The 19735-nt window shown below is 63.7% G+C and overlaps 5 protein-coding genes across 6 annotated transcripts in view; 3 read left to right on the forward strand and 2 right to left on the reverse strand.

Moving 5' to 3' along the window:
* Positions 1–156: 156 nt before the first annotated feature.
* Positions 157–2361, forward strand: CHLRE_05g240950v5 (uncharacterized protein). 2 transcript variants are annotated; one of them, XM_043062375.1, is made up of 3 exons: positions 157–500; positions 568–1046; positions 1507–2361. In XM_043062375.1, the coding sequence occupies exons 1-3, from the start codon at positions 376–378 to the stop codon at positions 1536–1538; spliced, it is 636 nt and encodes a 211-aa protein (XP_042924938.1). In that variant the 5' UTR covers positions 157–375; the 3' UTR covers positions 1539–2361. The 2 variants fall into 2 exon arrangements, with proteins under 2 accessions (XP_042924938.1, XP_001697754.2); XM_001697702.2 differs by having other exon boundaries at positions 1740–2361.
* Positions 2362–2364: 3 nt separating this feature from the next.
* Positions 2365–4900, reverse strand: CHLRE_05g241000v5 (uncharacterized protein). Its single transcript, XM_001697648.3, has 4 exons — positions 4574–4900; positions 4161–4252; positions 3694–3847; positions 2365–3329 (listed from the first exon to the last, which is right to left on the reverse strand). The coding sequence occupies exons 1-4, from the start codon at positions 4649–4651 to the stop codon at positions 3282–3284; spliced, it is 372 nt and encodes a 123-aa protein (XP_001697700.2). The 5' UTR covers positions 4652–4900; the 3' UTR covers positions 2365–3281.
* A 240-nt stretch (positions 4901–5140) lies between these two features.
* Positions 5141–7462, forward strand: CHLRE_05g241050v5 (uncharacterized protein). The gene is made up of 6 exons (XM_001697701.2): positions 5141–5308; positions 5434–5563; positions 5841–5917; positions 6194–6483; positions 6653–6840; positions 7053–7462. Exons 1-6 carry the CDS (start codon positions 5232–5234, stop codon positions 7425–7427), a joined length of 1137 nt encoding a protein of 378 aa, XP_001697753.2. The 5' UTR covers positions 5141–5231; the 3' UTR covers positions 7428–7462.
* A 2-nt stretch (positions 7463–7464) lies between these two features.
* Positions 7465–8740, reverse strand: CHLRE_05g241100v5 (uncharacterized protein). The gene has a single exon (XM_001697647.2). The coding sequence runs from the start codon at positions 8603–8605 to the stop codon at positions 8186–8188; it is 420 nt and encodes a 139-aa protein (XP_001697699.2). The 5' UTR covers positions 8606–8740; the 3' UTR covers positions 7465–8185.
* A 100-nt stretch (positions 8741–8840) lies between these two features.
* The window catches only part of CHLRE_05g241150v5 (uncharacterized protein), a 13076-nt gene continuing 2181 nt past the window's right edge, over positions 8841–19735 (forward strand). Inside the window, exons 1-24 of the mRNA XM_043062376.1 lie at positions 8841–9168; positions 9332–9656; positions 9884–10106; positions 10285–10396; positions 10539–10610; positions 10855–10941; positions 11346–11448; positions 11870–12024; positions 12300–12503; positions 12819–13004; positions 13247–13378; positions 13705–14011; positions 14142–14503; positions 14757–15011; positions 15371–15580; positions 15816–15947; positions 16258–16407; positions 16800–16867; positions 17102–17242; positions 17497–17631; positions 17834–18077; positions 18425–18517; positions 19047–19121; positions 19482–19583. Of these exons, the coding sequence (XP_042924939.1) occupies positions 8905–9168; positions 9332–9656; positions 9884–10106; positions 10285–10396; positions 10539–10610; positions 10855–10941; positions 11346–11448; positions 11870–12024; positions 12300–12503; positions 12819–13004; positions 13247–13378; positions 13705–14011; positions 14142–14503; positions 14757–15011; positions 15371–15580; positions 15816–15947; positions 16258–16407; positions 16800–16867; positions 17102–17242; positions 17497–17631; positions 17834–18077; positions 18425–18517; positions 19047–19121; positions 19482–19583 (4137 nt within the window). The 5' untranslated portion in view covers positions 8841–8904. The remainder of the gene's footprint in view (positions 9169–9331; positions 9657–9883; positions 10107–10284; positions 10397–10538; positions 10611–10854; positions 10942–11345; positions 11449–11869; positions 12025–12299; positions 12504–12818; positions 13005–13246; positions 13379–13704; positions 14012–14141; positions 14504–14756; positions 15012–15370; positions 15581–15815; positions 15948–16257; positions 16408–16799; positions 16868–17101; positions 17243–17496; positions 17632–17833; positions 18078–18424; positions 18518–19046; positions 19122–19481; positions 19584–19735) is intronic.

Below are 19735 nucleotides of genomic sequence, written 5' to 3' on the forward strand. Positions count from 1 at the left end.
GGCCTGGTAGATAGGATGCGGATTACAAGTGAAGGGACAGCCCGACAAGCGGGGGCACGCTGTACCCACCCGCCGCGTAGATTGGGCCGCAGATTGGGCCGCAGTTGCTTGATTGCAGTGCACGCCACGGGTGCGCAACCTACCTGGCCCCACACACCCAACGCCTGCGTCTGCACATAGCTCACATAAAGGCTATTCAGCATGACCGGTCGCACCGAGTGGCGGGAGCAGCGAAGCACGTTAAAGCAAGACGTTGATGACGCTCGCGCGGTTCACGCAAATGTCACAGCTTCGCTCAAACATGTCCACGAAAAAGCTCGAAAATGTCCGCAAGAGCAACTTAAAGAACCGCTGGGCCGAATTTGCGGTGAGGCGATGCAGTCCGCCGCTGACTCTGCGAGCGCCTTCTATGACGTCCAAGAACGCATCGATAGCACTTTCCTTGAAGCGCTGCTGCAGTCTGAGGCGCGGCATGAGTTGCGGGCCAAGTGCAGGGCCAAGTGAGTCGTTGCTTGCACGGAAACAGTGCACATATGTGTTGACAGTATCTTGCTCCCATCCATGCAGACTTTGCGGCTTCATTTGCCGGTTTGAGTTACGTGTGTTTTGTCGCATGCGCTCTCTGACGCTATACAAGGACGCGTTGGCGAAGGGCGCGGAGCTGCTGCGGTTTCCTTCTGACGCACTGGCCCTGCTGGAGCTCATGGCCGACGCGGACAAGTCCTGGAACGCCGTTGGGTTCCGGGACGCTGTGCTCACGCCTGGGAACGAGGCGGTGCGGGGTGCATGGAACGAGGCGGTCGTGGCGAAGGGCATGTTGCCTGAGGAGCTTGCAGCCCTGCAACTGCTTAAATGCAGCATACCGGTAGGCGACGAGGACAGCCCCTGCGGGCACATAGGAACCTCGCCCGCGGAGGCGCTTGACGAGCTGGAGAGCGGGCGCCTGCTGATGCCGGAGGAGGACGCGCACTTGAAGGAGCCGCTTTTCAAGCTGTTGGGGCTGCTGGCGGCGCCGCCGGCAGCCGCGGCACCGGCGGCAACGGCGGGTAGGTGGCACCGCGCAGCAGCAGGGTGCGTGCGCGCGTGGTTTGTGCGTGTGTGCGTTAGTAAAGGGAGGAAGTGTGTGTGTGTGTGTGTGTGTGTGTGTGTGTGTGTGTGTGTCTTGGGAGCATAGCTAGTTGCTGGCAGTGGGCGGGCGGCGTGCATGCGTGTTTGGGTGTAGGGGATGCACGTGTGGGCAGGCGGCGGCGAGTAATGGGCGGAGCTTGATTGGAGTTTTACGGAGGGACGGGCTTAACCACGTGGGGTTTAACCTAGGAAGGGCCTTGGTGTGGTGAGCGAATGCAAGGTTCTGTGCATTGGCATTAGGAACCACAGATAGAATGCACAGATATAATCTTTTGCTGACCGTACCAAGGCCCTTCCTAGTTTCCTAGCTAGTGCCGGTAGATTGATAACACCATCACGTCGTCCTCTTCCATCCATTATTGCCGGCGATGCATGTAGGTGCCCGCCCAGGACCCTGGCCCCGCCAGTGAGGCGTGCGTGCGTGCCCCTGGTACTAGCTCCTTACTTGCCCCGCACCTCATCACAGCAGCAGGCTGGCGCGTGGCGCCCCCAACCACACCGCCTTCGTTCGTTGGAGCACCCATTGAGCATTCACTTTACCACCACCACTGGACTGCTGGCATGGACACGCGCGCATGCTATCGTCATTCATGTCGCTGCCCCTCGTGCAGGTGTATGAGTGTGTGTGTACCAGCAGCAGTATGCCATGACGTTAGTGGATGCTCGCTCACGCACGTACGTATGGCTAGCTGGCAGCCACACCGGCTAGCTACCGATTGGGCAGGACAGGATGTCCGCAGCGGTCAGTGACATGGGTGACGCCGGGTCGCCGGCCGGTGATGCATCTGTGTATGTGTTTCCGAGTGCGTGCGTGCAAACGCATCTAGTGGAGGCCTGAGGGACTACTCCCAGCAGGAGTAGTGCACTCGAGGCGAGCAGTTCATGCTAGGCATGGCTTCATTCCTCCGAAGTCCGAACGTGCCACATCCGCAACCCTCCGTGCATGTATATGTGTTGAAGCAAGCGGTTTTGTGACGTTGACAAGGCTAAGGCAAGGCCGGAAAGGCGGAAACCGTGAAAAGTGGATGGCTGTTATGCATCGGGCCGGAAGTAGCAGGCACACATGGGTCTAGTGCGTGGCCACGTCCAAATGATGTAGGCAGCTGGGCGCCCGTGCTGATTACTCAGGCTCGTAGATGGCTACGTACTAGTGTGCGTGTACTCGTGAGCTGCGTCAGCAGTTCCCTCGTGCGACCAGGGGTGCGTGCGACCAATGTGTAACAAGAGGATTGTCAAGGGCCTAGGTTGACAAGGGAGCGAACCTCCCATTACGCAATGCAATCCAGTGGATGTATGGCCTTGGGCCCCAGCAGGTGGGGGAGGGCGGCCTGCCCTGGGCGCCGGATGGAGAGTTGCTTGGGCCTATATCTGCGCAATCGTGCAGCGGCACTTGTTGGCACACAAAGGTGCAGCAGTGCGGTACAAACGGCCGTTGATGCCGTCCCAACGGAGAGCCATCCAACACACCTCGTGTCCCTTTCCCTCCCGCTTGACGGCGGAAGACCTTGCATCGCACCCAAGATCGCACCGTTCGCCCATTGTCCCTCAGCCATGCAAATAAACGGTCCCTAGCTACCTCCACATGCATACTGTGCCCGCTGGCTTCCTCGACTTCGCAGTGTTAGTCTCAAAGCATCTTCGCTTCGATAACATACGGGTACGCATTCCAGCCCACCAGCCAATCAGCAGGACACCATTCAAGCCCACGCCGCCCCCACACGCACTAGCAGCACGCTACGCCTCTGTCCCAGCCAATGGCACCAGTGCGACACCAGTGCGTGATGCCCCTCGGCAGTGCCGGCGCGCCTCACTCCTCGTCCGACCAAGCCGCCTGGCTGCCTGCCTGCCTGCTGGCCTTCTTCCTGTCTAAACCCTACCTGCCGCCCTGCATCCACGCTCCATTCTCCTGAGGAGCCCACCACGGCTCTATCCCGCAGCTTCCGTACATCCCGCACAGCGCTCCGCTTTGCTCCTCAGCCCTTTCCTCCTCCCGTCCTCCTTGCTCCCCTACCCTCCCCTCCTCTCTTCCTTTTTCCTCTGCTTCCTTCCAGCTCCCCTCCTCCTCACACCTCACTGCATGTCCACCACGCCGCTCCGCTCCTCCACTCCTCCACTCCTCCGGACGTCTCCAATCCAAGCCACTGCTCCGCCGCTCACTGCTTGTCCACCACCAGCTGGTGAGAGCTGCCGTCCGCAATTACCTGCAGCAGCGGGCGGACAAGCAGCAGTGGCACGCAGCACGGGAGGAGCGGTGGCGGCAGCGACAGCGCATGAGGGATCAGCTTTTAATGTTGATCCGTGCGTGGCGAGAGACAGCGGCCTTTGCCACGCCGATGTAAGTATGCTGCGTTCACAAGTCACAGTTCTCGTGCTCCCTCAAACACAACATCTACACACAGCTGCACACGCTACAACACCTCTTACTCAGTTGAGCATGGTACCCCACTGGCCCCCTCCCCAGAAGTATTACTTGCTTGCAGCTGTCGCCACTGCGTGTGCTCCGCAAGTTTGCTTGGTCTGGTTCAGTTTGGGCTGATACTACAACCCCCACCCCCCGGCACCCACCTGGAACAGCAAGTCGATGTTGGGGTGTGCCCCGGGCCGGGCGCGGGCGTCCGCCACCACCTCGTCGTACAGCTCCAGGCCCTCCTGCGCCGCCGCCGCCGTCAGCTGCCCCCCGTACTTGGAGGCCAGGTGCGCGTAGATGGCCACAGAGGCCCTGGCAGGCGAAGGCAGGAGGCGGGAAGGGCAGGGAGGGATGGGACGAGGGAGAAGGGGAGAAGGGAGGAGGGGGCAGGGGAGAGGGGAGCGAGCGAGGAGGGGGACTGGGATTGGACGGTGCTGTGCCCTGCGCACCGTACGGTATTCACAGGACGGCGCTTCCCGGTGGCCCGCTCGCCGCCCGCCTTCCACACCACCCCAACCATTCCAGACTCCCGCCAGTCACCCAGGAACCTGGCTGCCAGACCTCTATGCCGCCAAACATCAAGCCGTGACTCATGAGCACTCATGAAGTGCTTGATTTGACTCACTTCTTGCCCTCCACGTTGGGCACCTGCCAGTTGAGTGCGGGGATGCGCACCGCCGCCACGTCCGTGATGGGCGCCAGCTTGGCCACATTCTCCTGCATCATGAGGGAGCGGGGCAGGGAAGCTGACACAGCGGTGCGGTGTTGCTCATGAAATTGTGCACTGTACGTCCGGCCGCATTGCAGCATGGGATCGAAGTAGCGAAGATGTGTCTAGAGGTGGCCGCGGGCGGGGCTCCAGAGTTGTAGGGACAACGGGGCCACTGGCGGCGAGCTGTGGAGGTACCGTGTGTGAAATGCCCGAGCCTGGGGCAAACGAGCTCCTCCCAAACTGCCCCACCTCCAAGGCCCGGATCCCTATCCCTGTTCGCTTGTCATCCAACGTTTTCTCCACTTCAGTCACTGTGCTGGACTTACCTTGAGCCCGTGAGCCACGACGCTGCGAGCGGTCTGCCGCGCCGGAGTGGCCACAATCGTGTTGCGAGACAGCATCATGTTAAGGGCTTGTGAGCAATACAACTACAAATAAATAGTAAAGTATGTTTTGACTATGGTCAAGTGGGCTTGTCTGTCGCGCCAGAAACGGAATCGGTCGCCGCCGTATTCTCTCCAGTCAATTTGTTTGAAACTGCTCTTACTTATCTCCAGACAGTATCCAAACATACACCTGAAGTTTACCCATTACAATAACTGTGCGGACGACCACACACTACAAAGCATTACTTTGTAAGCGCTACAGCTTAGGTACTCCTTCCGCACTGCATGTCATGAAGGCAAACAAAACATCATTGCACAGCGGGAGGAGCAGTTGCGGAGACTGGGCAGTCGCGGCGTGTGCAACACCCGTGTGGCGGAGGGCGTGGCGGCTGCCCCCTGCCCCCCACGCGAATGCCAGGGCATCGGCTTCGCCCGCCCTGCCGTCACAGCTGTCCATCTCGGAGACCAACATACAGGCAATGTCAGGCGCCCGCTTCGCTTGCTCTAGCTCAAGCCTAAGTCACCAGGCCTTATGGAGGCTTGTCCGGAGGCCCTCACGTGGCCGCTTGCCGCTGTCACTACATGCAGAGAAACAATCATGGAATGGAATCTGCGGATAGCCCGCAGATTGGAGCCAGTAGTGCCTGTGTCTCTTGCAGAACAGCTGTGTAACAGGCAAGCCCAGGGGACCTGAAACTGTCTCCTACTATAATCACATGCAGACTCAGGGCTGTCGATGACCCTGGGCAAAAACTCGTTTCGTGGCCATGCCCGTGCCCGCTGCTGCATCGCACGCACAGGCTTCACGGCGCTGACCAGGAGCTGGCAGGCAGCAGCGGCACCAACGACGAGAGCCGACAGCTGGGCGTGCTGTGCCCCTGGCTACCAAACACGGTCGCCCTCAGGGACCTGCGAGGGAGCGGGTTCGCGGTGCGTGAGCTCCCTAGCTTAGTCACGCGCAGTGTGGGCGCGTGGCAGGGTGGCAGCGCTGGTTCTGTGACAGGTGGCTTCGTGAAGTGCAAGGCAGTGCGGCATCGGCTTTGTACGGGAGACCCTGGATGGCGTCTTGTCTGGCGGCGGCGGCGAGGTGCCGCAACGAGGCTGTGCCGGCAAACCAATGCGCGTGACCCTTACAAGGACAGGAATGCACGTCGTGCTCACCACCTTGTAACCACACACAACAACTTTACACATTTGCACGAAGCAGGTGGCGGGCATTGAGTGCGGCGGGGCCGTGGTGGAGCGATTGAGCGACGAGCTGGAGCTCGGCCCTGAAGAAACAGGGTGCGTACAATCCTGCGTACGTGTGCGTGTGCGTGCGCATCCGCGTGTGCGAGTATGTCGTCAGCACGGGTGTGATCCTCCCGTAAGCACTGGCTTATGCGCATAGCAGTGCTGGACCCGGTTCATAGCAGTAGGCTTGCTCCATAGAGCCACTATCAACCTGAACGCCACCCAACGCAACCCAACGCAACGCAACGCACCGCAGGTGTGTGTTGCTGAAAGCAAACATTGGCATGTACTGAGGTGCGGACATCCTGTGCCCCCGCCCCGCCGCAGGGTGCACGACGGATGGACGCGGCGCGCACTGCCGCAGCACGCCGCCACCGCCGCCGCCGTTCCCGGCGCACCATCAGCAGCTGCCGCGGCCGTGGACGGCCACGCCTCCACGTCAGCAGGTCCCCCGCCTAGATCCACTGGGCCCACTGGGCCCACTGGGCCCACTGCGCGCACTGGGCCCACTGGGCCCACTGGGCCCACTGGGCCCACTGGGCCCACTACCTCCCCGCAGCTGTGGGTGTACCGCGGCAACCCCTACCTCCTGACGCCGCCGGTGCTGTCGCTCTTCCGTGAGTCATCACTCACCCATCCGAGTTGCAACGTTGCATGCCGTCAGCGGCGTGTGACCGTTTGGCAAAGCAGTACTGCACCGGCGACCGAGCATACCTCATAATTAACTTATCATCATGCACTGGAATAACACGCCTCACGTCACGCCCTGTGGATCCACCGCCGCAGCTTACCCGGTAGCGGGCGTGTGGGACGTGTGGGGGCTGCTGGTCACGCCGCCGCAGCTCCTACGCCGCTACGCGGGCGTGTGGGCGGACCTGCTGCCCCGCGGCGGCGTGTGGCTGGCGGCGGCGCTTGTGAGGCGGCAGCCAGCGCGGGACGGCGCGACAGCGGCCTGCGGCGCGGAGGCTCAGCAGGTGAGCGAGTCGGTCGTGGGACGGCAAGTTGCGCCGACTGGGAGAGGTGACAGCGGTCAGGGATGGCATGGCGTTGTGCACTGTTCTGCGATGGCGTTTGTCATCAGGGAATCCCTGTTTGTCATTGACCAACGTAGGAAGTATCGGAACTGTGTGCTGGCCTTCCCGGCCAACAAACGCACAAGCTGCTCCACCCGTTCCAACGCATGCAGGCTGACAAGGCGGACCAGCTGGAGGTATTGCTGCGGCGCGCCGGCCTTCATGTGCACAGTGCACAGCTGCTGGCGGCAGTTGCGGAGCAGGAGGGCTTTGACACTGAGGAGCCGGAGGTGCCAGAGCCCGCAGCAGCCAGCGGGAACGCGGATACGGTGGCGGGTGCCGGCACAAGCGGCGGACGACTTGCTATGGAGGCGATTGCGAAGCCGATTGCGGAGCCGGCTGTGGAGGCGGCTGCGGGGCAGCGGGTGCCGCCTGTGGAGCTGCGCACGGAACTGCTGGGCAGGCTGGTGCAGCTGGCGACTGGTGCTGCAGCTGGATGTGATGTGTCCGGGCTACAGGTTGTGGTGCTGGCCATGTCGAAACGGTAGCAATTAGCAGTGGGCAGTCAAACTGGTGAATTCTTGTGTTCATTTATCAGGTTAGATCATTAATTTGCCCTCCGGCTGCTCGTCTGTGAATTGGATGCGTTGGGACTGGCAGCAGTGCCTGGCATACCACTGTAACACAAACGTTCACAGCTCCGCACATGCATGATAGATAGGCAACGCGGCACATATTCGAAGAGCAGTGTCCTGAACCTAACATCACACCCATCCAGTGCAGTCCCACTTCACGGCGCAAGCTTGCACACATCAGTTCCACACATCCCCACGCCCAGCGTTAGGGGTGCCTGCATGTGCACCCCTGCTGCCCGGTGATGAGTCCATCCACGACCGCCTGCGTTCCACCACCACTACCACTAGTGCATGCCACAACGCCGTATCCTCCAGGTCCTCCGAGGCAGCGCACAAAAGTCCTTTGCCCGCGCAACAACCTTCGACCACGTCAACGACCGCTTGTCCAACACCATACATTCCAACGCATGTGTGCATTGTGCACGTCGGCGCCAGAGGGCGAGAGGGCGCGGAGAAGCGCCCGAGGCTTCCTGCAGCAGGTCGTACACCTTGTCACCTTTCCCCCGCACCGCCCGCTCACACATGCGTCCCTCGGGTCACATCCAGTCAAATGCCCGATAGAGAAAGCGCGTGGGCCCGTGGCGTGGCACCGCTGGCCTGCCCTCAGGCTCTGGAAGCCCCCATCCCGCAGCTCCAATCGCCCAGTACTCCCCGCCTTCAGCAAGCTCTATCTACTTGGGCATAAACTCCTCCACCTCGAACTCCAGGTCCATGCCCTGGTTGTACACGCGAAAGAGCAGGTCGATGTTGGGATAGTCGCCGGGTGCCTTCTGCGCCTCCTCCACGTCGTCCCGGTCATACATGCACAGCGCCGTCATCGCCGACTTGCGTGTCAGCCTGCTTTTATACTGCTCATCCTTGTAGATATCATAGAAGATGGCCAGCGACGCGAGCCGCATTTCCTCATTCTGCTTGCTCACGACTGTGTAGTCAAGCTTGGGTATGTGAATGCGCGTCACGGTCAGGGGAAGCGGGGGCATGTCCTTGTAATCATAGTACTCCTTTTTCTCCGCGCGAACAGCCACACACGGCTGCCTGGATGCGTGCTGCGCCCGCCGCGCGACAAGCCGCGCTCGCCCACAAGCCCCCATTGCACCCACTCTATGCGACGAGGACGAAGCTAGCGCATGGCTGCCTACTCGTGACTGGAATAGCGGCGAGCTCATGTTCAGGCGCTTGTTGCGAGGGAACAGTCAATTGCAAGCGGAATAGTGTACTAAGTATTTGCACTTTCCAATTTACCTATTTACACGGCAAAGGCTACGTAGCCCACTGTAGGGTGTTGCCAAATCCAAATAAATCGGTATAGCCAAAGAGACCCTGTTTCGCTCACCTCGCTTGATAATTAGGACAAACTTACAAAAATACAAGCCCACAAACCCTAGGAACCATGTCTGCCGCTGCGCTGTCGCAGCTGGCGGAGGTGGCAAGCGGGGACCTGACCGGGAGGAGAGCAGACGCAGCGCTTACCGAAGCAGCTGAGGCAGTTCAGGAACTACGTAATGGAGCTGGCTGGTCTGAGCTTGAGGGCGAGGAGGTCTCAGCTGTGGCGCTGACTCGCGCGCTCGGCGACTTGCTCAAGCAGGAGAGCACAGCACTTCGCGGAAATGCTGCATCCATATACGTTGGGCTTCTCGCACTTCGTGGCGCCCCGGTGCGTCTTAGCGGCCCGCAATGGAGAGCGGGATGCCTAACGCTTAAGAAGGGCAAAGGGCATTAACGATTTCTGTCGGCACCGGAGATGTGCAGCCATTTAAATTATCATAACCACACAATGTGCATTCACCAACGAGCGAGAACGTGTCTGGTTGTCGCAGGTGGGCACGCTGTGCGAGCCCTACGCCTTCGCGGCCTTCATCCAATGCCTCAAGGGCATCTGCCTGCCCACCAAGAAGGCCCCAGCCAGCGGCGATGCCACGCAGCAAGACGGCGAGGCAGACACCGCGGCGCCGGTGGTGTCGCCGGTGGCGCTGCTTGAGGACCTGGGATTGTTCCTGAAGCACCACAGCATGCGCGGCAACAGTGAGATGTTTGCGCTGCTGCTGGACGCCCTGGTGGATATGACCGGCAGCGCGGTGTCCGCCTCCAGCGGCGGCGGCGGAAGCGGCAAGGCCGGCAAGCGGGGCGGCAGCAAGAACAGCGGTGAGGGCGCAGTGCTGCACAGGCGGTAGGGGTGGTCCTCGTATCCTGCCGTGCCCAGCACAATCCCTTTGCGTCTTTGTGCATCGCGGCGGCAGCAACACCACATTACACGCTACCAATCTTCTCGCCCGAACCGCCTGCCCCTGCTGTCTGCGGCCCTCTGTCTTTGCTAACAACCTTGTATAAACGAGCTCCCGCACCCGCCTTGTGTGTTCACCCGACTCCAGGCGCCTCCGTCTCTGACGCGGCCTTCGCGCTGCTGCCGGTTGCACTGGACAGCCGCCACGGCAACGTGGCACAGACGCTGGCGGTGGTGGCGAACAAGCTGGTGCCCACGCTGGTGGGAGCTGACGGCGGCGGAGGCGGAGGAGGGGGCGGCAAGCGCGGCGGCGGCGGCCAGGCTGTGGACCGGCGCGGCGCGGCGCTGGGCCTGGTCAACAGCCTGCTGAGGTGCGGCGGCGCTGTTGGTTTGCAGCGGGAGTTGTGGTGGTGATCTTGCGTGGTTACAGGCGTGTTGTGTACGGTGTTTGGGGGCCTGCCCTAACCGGCCCCCGTCAGTGCCGCACTATATGTGATCTGTCCGCGGGTGATGTCGCGTCCCTCTTCTTGGCCTCCCCCCCCCCCGCAGCACTCAGCCCGCCGTCAAGCCCTGCCGCCTGGCGCTGATGCGGCAGCTGTGCCTGCGCGCGCCCGACAAGGCCGACTGCCGAGCCACAGCCGTGGCGTCCGTGCAGAGCCTGGTGAGTGCATGGGGGCTGAGGAGAGGCAGGCGTGTGGCTCTTGCAGCCGGGCATTGCCCGGCCTGCTTAGCGTGATTCCGCGGCGCTCGTGACTTACCCCGAGGGCTGCTGTTCCCCCCACCCCCAAAACCCAACCCGGCAGGTGTCCAGCTGCGACGGCGCGGAGCTGCGGGCCCTGTGTGTGTTCCTGCACCGCCTGTCGCGCACCCAGAAGGTGGGCCCGGCACTGCGGGGGTGCCCGGCCTGGGGCTGGGAAGCTCAGTGGACCCCGGCGCCGTGCCGGCCCTGCTTGGTCCAGGGCATACTGGACGAAGCGGGGCTTTTAGTGGCATTGCATTGAAAAACACACATTCACACACATGTGTGCCGTCTGGGCGGGCTTGATTATATTGTTACTGAACACGCACGCACACACATGTTACTGTGCAATTGACATGGCTTGACATGCACGCCCGCAGCCCGGCCACCGCATGGTCGCGGTGGAGCTGGCTGGGGCGCTGCTGGCGTCGCTGCCGGCGCCGTTTGGGCCGGAGGGCGAGTACAAGGTGGGCGTGCACGTATGTGTGTTAAAGAGCACAAGGAAAACGTTGCGCAAAGACAGTGTATGCGATGCAGCAAAGCGACGGCACGTATGTGTGTGTGTCTTTTTGTGTGTGTGTGTGTGTGTGTGTGTGTGTGTCTTTGTGTGTGTTTGTCATTGTGTTGGGGAGCTTGTTTCTACCGTTCCCAGCTGAACTAAGGGGGACAGTGGCTGCTTGGAGCGACCTTAGGGTGCAGCAACACGGCAGCAGCGCTTGCCCGTGGTCCCCGCCGCTGCCCCCACCCCCTCAGTAAGCAGTACGGCACCAGAGGCAGCATTGGCACAGTCCTTGTCACCCCCACACCATGCTCATGCCCTTCGCCTCCTTCCAACCTCCGCCCCATACACCACCACCACCACCAACACCAGCACATGCTGGACGGCAGCCGCGGCGCGGGCGACGAGCTGGAGGCGCCCTGGAGCGCGCTGTGCTTGGGGGCGCTGGTGGCGCGCACCAACGACAAATCCGCCAGTGAGTGCGGAACGGGTGTCGCGGCGGGGGGGGGACCGCTCGTGTGGAGAACGGAGTACGGTAGTTACAGCGGGGGGGGGGTAAAGATGGTGTGGAAAGGCATGCGGGCACGCAGGCATGCGCAGTTGCTGCCCAGATGCGCGATGGCGCAGTGGCGCAGTCCGCAAATCCGCCGCGGGCAGGAGGATTAGGGTGCGGGCAGGTCGACGGCTCTGCGTTGGATTGGGCAAAGGTACGGTATGTGGGCGAACATACGGCAGGTAGCCTGCTTGGCACCCGAGCATAAGAGACATCGCCACATCTGCACCAGTGCACTGCGCACCAGCCCAGCAGTGTGGTGCACACACACATACACACACACATACACATACACGCACATACACATAGACACACACATACACATACACACACACGCGCGCAGGCGTTCGCGGCAAGGCTCTGACGTGTCTGGCGGAGGTGGCGCAGTCGTTCGCCAAGGACCTGGCGGCGGCGGCGCAGCGGCAGGAGCCGCTGGACGAATGCAGCGCCGCCGCCTTCGTGCCGGCCCTGTGCGCTTCGCGTCACATCTGCGTGCAGGTGCGGGGAAGGGGAAGGGGGGGGGTGTAGATACCAGCCCAAACTAAAGCAAACCCAATGCAAAAACGCGAGGAGAAGAGCGGGGTTGGAGGAGGAGGTGCGGGGTACTGAATAGAATGCGTGTACCCGCTCGGGCTGCCACCGCGGGTGCTGGTTGCAAGCGGTGCCGAGCTGTGGGTGCGTTGATGAGATACAAACGGACTAGCTTGATGTAGGCATGGTCAGGCCTGTGCCTCACACTGGGGGAGGGGTGTTTTGGCGGCTGATGGTTGCAGGTGGCGGCGCCCAAGGGCGCGGGCAGGGCCCAGGGCGCTGCCGCGGAGGGCGGCGCGGAGGAGGAGGAGGAGGAGGAGGACGACGAGGATGAGGAGATGGAGGATGCGGAGGCGCAGGAGGGAGACGGTGAGGCCGCCGCCGCCGTGCTACGGCCGCCCAAGGAGGCCAAGGTGACCGCGACCATCCCCGCCAAGGTCTCGCTGGTGAGTCGTCCCGAGCGGTGGTGTGGGTTCCGGATCAATGGGCTCCTGCACAGCATCGTGTCTTGAAGGGACACACCACACCAGTCTACCGTGACTTGCCCCCCTTCCACACTTGCAATTCCTCGCCGTCGGCACTCTATGCTTGTGATTTAGCACTCCGTTCCCCACATGAACTGATACTCCCATCTGAACCTGTGCAAGCGCGCCAGCCGACCGCCCTCACCACCTCCTCCATCTCCCCTTGCGGCGCGGATTAAGCCACCCCTGCTGCCCCTCCCCCTCCCCCGCCTCGCTCTCCCTCCCCTCACTCCTCAGGACCTGGGCTGGCTCAAGTCGCTGTGCCACGCGCGCTGCCGCGACGACAAGGCGGCGGTGCGGAAGGCCGCCCTGGCGCTTCTGGAGGCGGGGCTGGAGCTGGGGGCCGCCACGGGGGCGGCGGGCGGCGACGCGCCCAGCACACACGACGTAATGGTTCTGGAGGACGCCACCGCAGACACGCTGGTGAGAAGGGGCGGAATGGAATGGGATGGGCTGCCGTCCGGCACACGCACACACGCACACGTGCAGGCACAGCCTTTCAGCCCTTCAGCTGCATGGGACTGTGAATGCGCGCTGTCATGCGCGCTGTCCTTTCCGCCTGGCCACCTGCTTGGCTCCTCCATCCGCCCGCGTCTTGCTGTGTCTCCTTCTCCCATCTTCTCCTGCTCCTCCTGCTCCTCCTCCTCCGCCGCTGCCGCCTGCAGGTGTCGGTGCGCAAGGCCGCGCTGCAGTCGGTGTGCAGCCTGGCACTGTGCTACCCGCACCACCCCGGACTAGCGGGCGTGTGGGCGCGCTGCGTGCTGCCCATGATCCGAGACCCCGAGACAGCCATCCAGGTAGGCGGGCGGGGCAGGCGGTCACGTCACCACGTGTGGTGGAGGACTGAAGGGTGGTTCATTCCATGGGGGGTGATGCTCCCGCTGCCATGTTATCCGACGTCCGTGCTTGCACCGCACCACCTGCCTGTCATTAGTGCGCCTCTTCTGTGGCGCACGGGAGCGGACATGCCTGCTGAGTGCTGACTCGCCTGCCGCTCCCACCACCCACCACCCACCTCCGCCCTCGCCCCCCGCTCGTTTTAGTTTAGGTTTTGGTTTAGTTTGGGCTGGTATTTACAACCCTCCCTACAACCACCACCACCACCCACCCACCCAACCATTAGGACACGGTGCTGGACCGCCTGGCCGCGCTGCTGCTGGACCCGCTCGCCAAGCTGGCCAGCGGCAGCAGCCGCGGCGCCGCCGGCGCCGCCGGCTCCTCCTCCGCCTCCGCGGCCGTGCTGTTCCGCGGCTTCACGCCGGCGCAGCAGGCGGTGGCGGAGGAGGTGCGGCAGCGGCTGGCGGCGCTCGCGGCCATGGGGCGCGGCGCCAGCGGCTGCCTGGGCCGGGCGCTGGCAGCGATGAGCGCACGCAAGCTGCTGCGGGCGCCGCAGGTGGCGGCGGGGCTGGAGGCGTTCCTGCTGGCAGCGGGTGAGCGCAGTGCTGCAACAAATTGCGGGAGTATGACAGACAATGTGTGTGAAAGCATTGCGCTAGAAGAGGACCGGAAGGAGGCTGGCCGGGTGCTGACTGACGGGGGTGTTCTTTTTGCCGTCTGCAGCCGCCGAAGAGGCCGACGCCGCCGCTGCGGCGCCGCCCGGCCCTCGTGGCCGCGGTGCCAAGGGCGCCGGCGGTCCTGGCGACGCGGCCTGGGACGCGGAACGTGAGCGGCGGCGCGCGTCTCGCGACCAGCGCGAGGGCGCGTGGCTGGTGCTGGTGGAGGTGGCGGCGCAGGACCCGGCGGCGCCCTCCTGGCAATTCCTGCAGCGGCGCTGGGAGGAGCTGCGCGGCGGCGGCGGCGGCGGCGGCGGCGGGGCGGCGGCGGCGGCTCAGGAGGGCGCTATGCTGCTGTGGGTGATCAGCCATGCTGCGTCGCGCTTCCCAGCTGCTGACGCCGCCACCCTGGCGTCTGGCTTGCTTCAGGTGCGCATGTATGTGTGTTAAAGAGCACAAGGAAAGCATTACGCGTATGTGTGTGTGTGTGTGTGCGCGGCATCTTTGTGGCATGTGCATGGAATGGGCTTGGCTCGGCCACAACTTCGAAATGAGACTATGCGAGCTGTCGCATCCCGCATTGCATCCCATCCCGCCCAAGCATTACCGAATCACCGGTACAAGCCGCCAACAAAGACACCAGCCATGATTTCATTGATGAACCCTGCCGCCCTTTCACCAGGCCGTCCTGGGCTTCAGCCTGCCGTGTGCGGCGGTGGCGGCGCACCTGGCGGCGCTGCACCGCCTCACCACCGCCGCGGGAGGCAGCGGCGGCGGTGGTGGTGGTGGCGGCGGTGTTGGCGGGAATGGTGGTGATGCCGATGCGGTGGAGGAGGGCGGCGAGGCGGCGGTGGGGCCGCCGGCGAGGTGGTGCGCCCGCGTGGTGGCGGCGGCGGAGGAGGTGCTGGGGGCAGCCATGGAGGCGCGCGGCAACATGGTGGGTGGGGCGCGTGCAACTGTGCGTGTATGTACGTATGCATACTACTTAGGACGCACAAGAGACTGTGTGCGGTGTGGTGTGCTTGCCTGCCACGTGCTGTTGTAGGCATGGGTTGCACGCAACGGGCGCTGCCCTTTCCCTACGTCAGCCCCGCCGCGTCAGCACCCCCCTGCCGCCTCTAGCAGCATCCTCCTCCCCTGGCAACCCCCACTCCCTCCCTCCCTTATCCCCTATTCCCCTCTTCCTGTGCCCGCGGCCTTGCCCTCCCCGCGACCCCCCTGGTTTGGTTTAGTTTGGGCTGGTACGTAAAACTCCCCGCACCCCCCGCCCTCCACGCCCCCCACGCCCTCACGCAGTCCGCCGGCCAGGCCGCCCGCACGCAGCTGGCGCTGTTCACGCTGGGCGAGGTGGCGGTGCTGCGGGAGCTGCGGGCGGTGCCGGGCGGCGCCGCAGTCAAGGTGCAGGCACTCACCAGCATGACCAGCAGCAGCTGGAGGCCGGCGGCGGCGCCAGGAGGAGCAGGAGGAGGCGGAGGAGGAGGGGCTGGAGCCGGGCGCGTGCTGCAGGTGTGGCCGCGTATTTGGGGTGGGGCGGCGGACGGGTGGGTGGGTTGGAGAAACACAAGCATAAGTATGGTGCCGCCGAGTGCTACACGCTGTGTTGCACGGTGCACAGGTGGTTGCGGGTTGTGTTGCGATGAGGGGAAGGGACGGCGGGCTGGCCCGGCGTCTGACGCCATGCGGGTGTATGTACCGTATACATGTGTGTGTCCAACTCTCCATGCGGCATGTGTGTGTGCAGGCGGGCCCTGCTGCTGCCGGCGCGGCGGCGGCGGCGGCCACGGCTGTGTGCGCGCAGGCGTGGACGTGCCTGGGCAAGCTGTGCATGGTGGACGAGGGGCTGGCCAAGAAGTGCGTGCCGCTCATGGTGCAGGTGCGTGCGTGCGTGCGTGTGACTGTGTATGGGTGTGTGTGGGGGGTGGGGTGGGGTGGGTGTGGGTTTGGGTTTGGGTGTGGACGTGGTAGAGAGCACGCTAGGGAAGGTTGCATGTGTATGAGCAAGACAGAGTGTTTGATTTCCAAATTTCTGGGTTTTGGCGTCTCTGCTGTGCCTCTCCACAGCATGATTGCCTCAAGACCCCTTCACACCACACATACGCCCCTATCCGCTCACCCCCATTCTCCCCACCACCACACACACACACACACACACACACACACACACGCACACGCACACCCCGCAGGAGATGTCCTCCAGCCCCAGCCCCGCCGTCCGCAGTGTGCTGCTGGTGGCGGTGGCGGACATGGTGGTGCAGTTCACGGGGCTGGCGGACGGACACGTGGCGCGGCTGGCGGCGGCGGTGCGCGACCCGCACGAGCTGGTGCGGAGGCAGGTGAGAGGGAGCAGAGGGGAGGGAGAGGGGAGGGAGGGGAGGGAGGGGAGGGAGGGGACAGGGAATAATTACACTTGGTAGTGGCGAAGCGACTGATGACTAGGGCTGACAAGCCCTAGTGTTGGGTGAGCGCGTTTCACACGCTCACCCTTACGCACGCCCACCCCTAAGCACGCCCGACACAGCAGGAGAGGTGGGAGGAGAGGGGGAGGGAGGGAGGGAAGTGATGAGAGATTTGGGGGAAAGGACAGGTGGGAGCCGGAAGGTGGCAGGTGGTTGCAATGTTTGCATGTTGCTGTCTTTGAACCAGCATGCACACTTCCTGTCCCGCCCTGCCCCGCCCCGCCCTGCCCTGCCCCGCGCCCCGCGCCCCGCCCTGCCCCGCCGCTCAGGCTCTGGCGCTGCTGGCGAACCTGCTGCTACGTGACTTCGTCAAGTGGCGCGGCGCACTGGTGCACAGGTGGGAGGCGGCGGGAGCGTGATGTGGATGAACTGGGTTTAGTCCGTGTCCTGCTGCCCGGTTCTGTCCTCGAACTCCCTCCCCCCACTCCCCCACTTCCCCGGTTCCTTGGGTTGGTCTGAAAGCCCCTTTCCCGCCCCTTCCCCCCCTGTGCTCCGCTCGTATTCGTTGCCTTTGGTTTAGTTTGGGCTGGTATTTACAACCCCCCCTCCCGCCCCTCCCGCCCCTCCCCAGGTTCCTGCTGGCGCTTGTGGACGAGTCCGCGGGCGTGCGGCAGCTGGCCACCTACCTGCTGGGCGACAGCCTGGCAGCCAAGGCGCCGCTGCTGGCCTACAACCACTTCATAGAGAGCCTGTTCGTGCTCAACGACTGCACGTGCGTGGGGCATGGAGCGGGGGGCCGGGGGGGGAGGGAAAGGGGGAGGGGGAGAGGGAGGGAGGGAGAGGGAGAGGGAGAGCGGGGATTGTAGATACCAGTCGATTGTAGCCCCCAAACTGATCCGAACCCAATGAAAAAGAGCGAGGAGTGTCCTCTTCCCTGCCACGCCCTCACGCTCGCCATCTTACCACGGTCTTACCACCCACCACCCACATTACAATATCGCTGTGCCCCCCCCCCCCCGCCCGCAGCTCGGGCGTGCACGCCAGCAGCCGCGGCTCCTCCTCCTCCGCCGCCGGCTCCGACCTGGCTGCCGAGCTGGCGCTGCACAGTGCGCTGGAGGGCGGCGGCGGCTTCCACCTCAAGGGGGCCAGCCCCATCATGCGGTGAGGGAGGGAGGGAGGGAGGGAGGGAGGGAGGGAGGGAGGGAGGCGAGGGAGGGAGGGAGGGAGGAGACGGGGAGGGATTGTGAATGACGGCTAGGGGGTCGTTGGTGGCAGGAACACATGGTAGGGACAATCACACTCACACACACACATACACATCACAAAACAGCTCGTACACTCCCCTGCGCCCCCCACCCCGCAGCGCCAAGCGCGACATCATCTACACCAGTCTGCTGCGGCGCATGAGCCCCGAGCACCGCTTCGCCGCCTCGGCCAAGATGGTGGCGGAGGTGCTGGGCGGAGTGGTGGACGGGCTGCTGCCGCTGACGGGAGGCGCGGCGGCGGCGGCGGCGGCGGGGGGCAGCTCGGCGGCGGCGGCGGCTGTGGGCGGCGCGGATGAGGTGCTGGGGGATGCGCTGCGGCTGCTGGCCTGCAAGGATATGAAGGTGGGAGAGGGCTGGGATGGGGGGGGGGGGGGGTTGTACCAGCCCGAACGAAACAAATTAAAGCTATACTAGCGGGGCCGAATGTCGGGATGGTGTGCCCTGCTGTCCCCGGACTTTGGGGGGGGGCTGCTGTCTCTGACGGAGTCTGGCAGACGGGATGGGTTGTTGCTGGTCGTGCGGCTCTGGCGGAGGTCTAGGGTGGGCCTACGTTGTTGCAGGACACTGGGCCCAGTGGCCACACAGGCTCAGCACCATCACTGCCCATATTCTCCCCTCCCCGGCCTTGTCAAAAAATCATGAATGCAATCCCTGCCCCCAAACTGCCGCCCCCAAACTCCCGCCCCCAGGTCAACACCAGCAAGTTCGGTGCGGGCGGCGCCGATGAAGACCTGGAGCCCAGTGCAACACAGGAGGACGCAAGCAGGGCGCGCGGCAAGCTGGTGCGTGCGGTGGGGAGGGGGGGTTGTAAAGACCAGCCCACACTAACGCAACCCAAGCGGAGCGGGGATATGTGCCTGGGCCCAATGACAAAGTCCCATCGGCAGGCCAAGGAGGGCGGCAGGGGAGGTGCGGGCGTGGAGGCGTGTGACGGAGGCTGTCTGTACCCCGCCTGTCTGCCCTCCTCCGTCCTGCGCGCTTCTGCCACTGAGCTTGTGACCTGCCCAGGTGCATCCCGGCCACATCCTAGTAACTGCCCACCCACCCACCCGCACCCGCCTCCCCCACGGCGGCCCTGCTCCTGGCCCAACGACCATACGTCCATACCTGGAACCTCGTCCCCCGTACATTCTCAACACACACACACACACACACACACACACACACACACACACACACACACACACACACACACACACAAAGCACTGTGCCTTTGTGCTTTGTCCTCCTTGTGCTCTTTAACAAACACACCAACACAACATACACCTCACAAACACACCGACACAACACAAATACAACTCGCGGCCGCAGGTTGGCGCCATGATGCGCAAGCACCTGGCCGAGTCGGTGGTGCCGCTCATGGTGGAGCTGAGGTACCTGCTGCAGGTGGGCGTGGGGCGGGGGGTGGAGGAGGAGGAGGTGGGCAGGAGGAGGAGGAGGAGGAGGAGGAGGAGGAGGAGGAGGAAGGGTATAGCCGTTCATGTACAAGGGGGGGGCCGGGCTGGTGGCCACAGAATGCTGGCCACACCACTAGTGGCGCCCGTGACGTGTGGCGTACGGTAGTGTGAGGTGCGAGAATGTCTTCACCTGGCCCCCCATCTTCTGAACCGCCCCCTGCCTGTGCTCCGCTAATTTGGTTTGGGTTTGGCGGGTATTTACACCCCACCCCAGCCAGTCCCCCCATACACCCCACCCAGCCTGCACCCACCCCGCCTCCACCCACCCCCCGCTGCCCTGCCCCCTCAGGCCCAGAAGCACCCGCTGCTGGGCAGCCTCATGCTGTGCCTGGCCTCGCTGCTGCGCGACCACAAGGGCGAGGTGGAGGACATACTGGTGGCGGACAAGCAGGTGGGCGCGGGCAGGGAGGGAAGCAGGGTGGGAGGAAGGGAGGGGAGGAGGGAGGGAGGGAGGGTTGTAAATACCGAGGCCCAAACTAAACCAAAACCAACGAGGGTGGGAGGGGGAGGAAGGGTGGGAGGGAGGGTGGGAGGGAGGGAGGG

This window comes from Chlamydomonas reinhardtii, chromosome 5 (assembly GCF_000002595.2).
Source record: "Chlamydomonas reinhardtii strain CC-503 cw92 mt+ chromosome 5, whole genome shotgun sequence".
Classification (NCBI taxonomy): domain Eukaryota; kingdom Viridiplantae; phylum Chlorophyta; class Chlorophyceae; order Chlamydomonadales; family Chlamydomonadaceae; genus Chlamydomonas; species Chlamydomonas reinhardtii.